Source organism: Ambystoma mexicanum, chromosome 2q (assembly GCF_040938575.1).
Source record: "Ambystoma mexicanum isolate Mex_15411 chromosome 2q, UKY_AmexF1_1, whole genome shotgun sequence".
Classification (NCBI taxonomy): Eukaryota; Metazoa; Chordata; class Amphibia; order Caudata; family Ambystomatidae; genus Ambystoma; species Ambystoma mexicanum.
In genome coordinates, this window is record NC_090924.1 from 608,968,801 (window position 1) to 608,974,997 (window position 6,197).

General features: G+C 48.6%; 1 protein-coding gene across 1 annotated transcript in view; it reads right to left on the bottom strand.

Moving 5' to 3' along the window:
• LOC138569620 (solute carrier family 22 member 13-like) overlaps positions 1 to 5,607 on the bottom strand; it is a 371,351-nt gene extending 365,744 nt beyond the window's left edge. Inside the window, exon 1 of the mRNA XM_069647751.1 lies at positions 5,232 to 5,607. Coding sequence (XP_069503852.1) covers positions 5,232 to 5,606 — 375 coding nt within the window. The 5' untranslated portion in view covers position 5,607. The remainder of the gene's footprint in view (positions 1 to 5,231) is intronic.
• Between the last annotated feature and the right edge of the window lie 590 nt (positions 5,608 to 6,197).

Below are 6,197 nucleotides of genomic sequence, written 5' to 3' on the forward strand. Positions count from 1 at the left end.
CATGGTTTTCACAGAAGCAGTGATTCTGTGTCCCTATTCCCGTGGGATCCTACGGGAATGGGTACTTACAGTTCCCGCAGCTTGATATCCCGGGCCACCGGGACTTGTAGTATCCCGGTGGCACTGGGATATCAGGGAGGGGAAACAGTGTTACGAGGTCACCGGCAACACGCCGTAACACCAGCGGGTTACCGCCGACCTGGTAACCAGGCCCTATGTGTAGTTGAAAGGAAGGCATTTACCGCTAAGTGTTACTATGGTAATACTTTAAACTGAATGGAGTTCATTTTCTAAGACCCCAGTAAATTGCGCACTCTAGACCTGTTACATTTACACTTACGTGCATAACGTTCGCCTCTCTGCAATTTTCATTATTTGCACAACGAAGTACAAGAAATAGTCACCAACTTTGCTCCTTCTTTTTGGACACACCGACTTCCACTTACGCATGTCAGGCAGCATTTGCAATATATTCTTGAAGAATCCACCTGATTTTAGCAGGTGCAAAAAGCAGCTAGAATTCATTGAAAACCAATGCATTCGCGACCAAATCAAAATCAGACGCAGTCAGTAATACCGGTGCATGTGTGTGGCGGAGTGGATGGGACCGGTGAAAGCAATCAGGGAATAGAGCATCCGCTCCACCGTTGAAAATATGGCAGTATGTGAAAAGCACGTGCAGTGCGCATGCATTTTACGCATGCTTTTTATGTTGCCAGAATTATAAAGGCCTCAAACGTGCCTTCATTCCACATCAAGAAAGGGAAAGGTTAAACGCTTAGCATTGGATTGGACAGGACTTAGAAGAAGCAAGTGATCCTAAATTGGTCACAATACATCAGAGGGCCTCATTCCGAGATTGGAGGTAGCCATGGCGCTATTATATATACCGGGTCCGGGTCTGGTCTGGTTGGATGAGGACTTACCAGCCATTCCCCATTTCCCATTGAGCCCCCATAGGTCTCAATAGGAATGGGGAAGGCGGTAATTACGGGCCTGCTAATAGCGGGCACGTAATTAGCGCCCTGGTCCCTTAGCGGTTTCCGCTAAGGGACTTCGGAATTTGGCGGTAAGGGATTACCGGCACCAGTCTCCTTACCGGTGCCTGGTATCCCTTACTGCCCAACTCATAATGACCCCCAGAGTTTTTTCAGTCAAGAGAGAAAAAATCCGTCAGGGTGTATTGTGCCAAATTCTCATTGGCACATCTCATCATTGTGACCATGTTAAGTGCACGATTCTCAAAGGGCATTTGAATGTGCACATATGCTCTTTTTTACCCATTTTGAGCATTTGCACAAGTCAGGGGCACTTAAAGTGCATCCTGTATTAAAAAACAGGATTCACTTTAAAATGCACAAGAAACTATGATATGCCCGTGTGCTTGTTTGGAACAGGTGCAGGGGAGGCGCATTGCATGATGGGCAATTCCTAACACTGTCATGCAGTTTTTTTGTATAAGTGGCACAGCAGTACTGGCATTGCTTCCTTTCTTTTCTTCGCATTTCAAAATGGCCCAAGTAGGCCGATCACTGTAAAATGCGCCCCCACCACCGACGTGCGCAATTGGAGTCTGCACGCGGGCTGACCAGCACATCTTTTGGGCCGCTGTCCCGCCCCCCCTGAAATGCACAGGTCACCTCCAGAGGGGTTGCTAGGGGGAGGGAGGGGTTGAGGGGGCTATAGCCCCTGATCTTTTGGATGTCGCCCCGGATAGAATCTCAGGGGCTAAAACCAAAAGGCTAGATAGCTCTGAGTCCCGACAGTCACGACATTAGCGCAGCCCCGGATCTTTTCCAGACCTAGCAACACCCCATGTCACCTCAAAGGATAAGATCACCTTGTCATTTCCAAAAGTAATGCAAATGGAACAAGCACTGGCAATGCCACCCAGAACTGAATGACCACATTGACAAGTGGTAATGGAATGCTTCACGATGGCAGGCTGTAGACACCGCGTATTTCTTATTTTCTGTAGCCCTGGGATTACCAATATGATCACTCAGATAAAACAACCACAGCCCTAGACAAACACATGCACATTCCAGGCTTAGAGTTCATGCAGGGAAAAAACCTCCCCTGCGGTTACTTAAGTTTACGTGACATCAAACTGCACACACATCGCATCGCAAGATCTGATTGCAGGCAAGTCACTTTTTAGGCAAAACAAGGCTATTCACTACCCACCCCCCCTAGAGCAAGAAGATGTGTACAGTACATGCATCCGCCACCAACCTCGGGCCAGGCACTTGCTTGATAAACTCTAAGGGCCCAACTCATGGAATTTTTTGCACAGTTCAATGTGAATTTTCACTGCTGAAAAGTGACTTTGCACTGCCGACACAAACCCCGATTCATAGAACTCTGCAAAGTGTATTTTGCCGGGCAAAGTCAATTTGTTTTGCAAAAAAGGGATATGCACTGCGTCGGCCGTGCAACATCACTTTTCAGCAGCGCAAAGTCACTTTGAACCGTGCAAATAATTCCGTGAATCGGGCCCTTAGAGTTGATCCTATTCTCAGCGGTATTTACCACATGATAGTTTCCTGCGATGAGGATTGGTGCTGGAGGCGGTATTCCAGTCACAACGTAGTTTGCCCGTCTGGAACTGGTGTCAATTTACCACCGGTGGCATTTTCCATTTGCCAAGATCAGGCACATTATGGGCCCGATTCATGGAATATTTGCCCAGTACAAAGTGAATTTGCACTGCTGAAAATTGACTTTGCACTGCCGACGCAAACCCTGATTCATGCATCAGTGAAAAGTGTATTTTTGCAGCACAAAATGACTTTGCCCGTACTATCGGCAGTGCAAGGCACTTTTCAGCAGTGCAAATTCACTTTGAACCAGGCAAATATTCCATGAATCGGGCCCTAGGAGTCTTTCTGGAAGGCGCCCCTGCAGCCAAGCCCCTATGCCATGAAAGTCCGCTTGGGACGAACTGGAGTCAGACTTCTAATGGCCAATGCGACTGACCAGCCCCTCTTGTATTGGCCACCAATGTCTCACTGAGCCTGTAAAAGGCCCCCACTCTTCTGGTGAGGTTGCATTCCATGGATTTCTGAAGCCACTCCCATATCACAGCGTTTGTTCTCTCCAGGAATGCTGACACTTTGAATGACATTATGGCGCGTCAGGGCTTTGCAGTGTTTTTTACTCCACCTTAATGAAAGTGCCCTTTTGCTTCCCTCTGCCTTCCACTGGTTATGGGGCCACATTTGCTGCTTGTTCGGTAGGGCCGGAAGATGCCAGGTAGCCGGGCGACAGACAGATGGCAGCAGTACCTCACCAGAGCATGAGCCCTGCAATGAGTGCTCTGTACTTAAGACCTTAAGAGATGGGGGCTGAGCTGAGACTAGCATCTTTCTACACCCAGGCCCGGCTGATGATGTGGGGGGACCCATTTCAACATGATGGTTGCCCCGCCCCTTGCTTAGAGTGGAAAGCAGTCGGAGGCACCCGTGGGGGGCATACATTATAATACATATAAGGTTAATAGCCGCCAATTATCACGAGACGAGCCAACACTGAATGCCCGCTGGATAGCAATGAATCCTTCTTTGTAACCAAGTGGCTGACGTGGAGGAACCAGTGTTGAAAGGCATTGAGGTGATAACACTTCTTTTTACCCCCAATTTTAATGACGGGAGGACGGGCTCCAGCCAACGCAGCTTGTAAGGCGAGCGCTGCAAAGCGCACACTCTGAGCTCCAGAGCCTGACACATAAAGGAGTATAGTTGTGTGTTTTTAGTCTGCTGACTGGCAATATGGAGGCAGTTGCTGGGAACCCCCCTGAGGTTCGAGGCCCCTGTCATTTGAAAGAGTTGAAAGGCCCTGACCCCGTCCCTGTCTACACCTCAAGGGTTTAAAAGACAGTACAAGGGGAGGTTGTCCTCCACTAGATGCAACATACTAGAGTAGATGATGCTAGGGTTAAAAAAAAAAAAGGAGACAGAATTAAAGCCATTTTTAATGGCTGCTTGGAACAGTGTTCCTGCCAGAGACCACCCCAAGCAAAGGTTAAGTAGGAATAGGATGTTCTGGCTCAGACCCGCAGGTCAGTAAGACAGTGCAGGGCCAACAAACTAGTGTAGCCCGTTTTTTTTTGTTTTTTTTGTCTACTTGGGCCAGTTTTTGTGCCAAAATTGGCCAGTGTGATGAGTCACTTCACTGTGCAGCTAGTTGTCTTGGACAAGTGTTCTTGAGCAAACATTCTTTAAAACTCACAATTTTCCCCTCATTTTGCCAAAAATCAGCCCACTTGGATACCGTCTATCATAAACAAAAAAAAGTCCATTTGCGGCTGCTGCGGGGGTTTTGTTCACTGGTTTCTAGGCCAGCTTTATGCCCCATTCCGACCGTGGGTCCAGGCGGCTAGCTTCGCTGGGGGTGGACCAGTGAGTGGAAACACTCCAGGAAGGGGCGTTGGGGGTACATGGGGGCGGGGAGGGCAAGGTAGCTGGGTTGCAATCTGTTCACTTGTCATCAATTCTTTTCAATGTACTTATTTGTGTGCATCATTCTATAGTTTCAAAAAACCTCTATACAAATATTTACAGAAATATATGTATTTTATTTTCGTATTGCTACACCTGCCATAGAGACCAGTTGACCTTGAATCTTTCCCCAACCCCACAGAATGGCCCCCAATTCAGAAACAAACATGACGTGAGCTTGCACACCGTTAGGGACCAGGGACAGTACTGATGCCAACGTTTGCCAACGGGAATTTTTTTTGTCTACTTGGGCCAGTTTTTGTGCCAAAATTGGCCAGTGTGATGAGTCACTTCACTGTGCAGCTAGTTGTCTTAGACAAGTGTTCTTGAGCAAACATTCTTTAAAATTCACAATTTGCCCCTCGTTTTGAGGCTCTATGTGTACGTTTTATTTCAAACACAGCCACTACTTATAATGAGCTCACCCAAGAGCACACACGACGTTTAAAAGGCACACGAGGCTGAAATCTCAGCAGTTTGTAGAATAATAATAGCACGACCTATAGGACACATGGCCTATTCCAATCTGTAGGTGCTTATCCAGTACTGTTTTTTTTCTTTGCATTCGGGGCCTTCTAGTTCCACTTTTCCTATTATAATATGCGTACTACAAGTCCCAGAATACAGAGAGAAAACCAGGACTGCATGAGCACCGAGAACCTGGAACGGGTCATGGTGCAACTAAGGACCTTTCTCCCATCTAGAAGACAAGAGTCACACACTAGCACCAACCTCAGTGACCAGCGTCGATTTCTGCTCCGTTGTGTCATAGGCCCAACCGTCTCGGCACTTCTGAGTGGAGTTCGGCCCGTACTTCTCGATGGCGTCCAGGTCCCCGTCCACGGGCGCGTACATGAGGCACTCGTCGTAGGCGCCGCGCCGGTCCCTGGGCAGCGTCAGGTTCAGCTGCTGCTCCGCGGTCAGGTTCGGGTGCCTCTCCAGGATCCAGCTGGTGTCGCAGTGGTGGGGCACCGAGATGCCCATGAAGACCTGGCCGAACATGTGGAAGGCGTTGAACACGTTGGGGATGCAGAGGAGCAGCACCAGCCCTTTCTGGAATCGCCCATATTCGCCAGCGGCTTTCAGGACCTCTCCAAAGTCTGCCATGGCGAGCCTGGCCCGCTCTGCGACCGCCTGGTGCAAAGGTGTCCTTTCTAATGTTGTATAAATTAATGTTTAAACTCGCGCCACCTGCGCGCAGATTCTCAGCAGGCATAAGCGGTGCTCCTATCAATTATCGGCATCGGTACAAGGAAGCCTGACCATTGTCCAAAGGACCGGGCCTGGGGTTTCATTGGTCGCTTTTTGAGGCATTCAGCAAGTGGGCGAGCCATTCAGCAGACGAACTGTGTGTCCATGCTCAAGCATGCATTTATGTTTCTATTAAGTTGTTTTTGAGTGTTTACTGGCTTAGCACATGTTCATCAAGTCCTTCTTAGACGTCCATGTGGAGTGCCCCGCATTCCAATGCCCCATTCCCAACTTGACCAAATGGTGTGATCCTGGGCAGTGCACCGTCGATGTGCCGCCTTTCCCTTATACGGTATGTGAAGGTTCAGGGGTGCTTAGAAGCGATATGAACATTACCGAGGAACGCATGAAAAGCTTGACTACTATCTTCAGTCTGGAAGGCCACAGGGGCAACTCAGCTTGCTGTCTTTGACTAGACAAGTCTCATGACTTGCACATACTAATAAT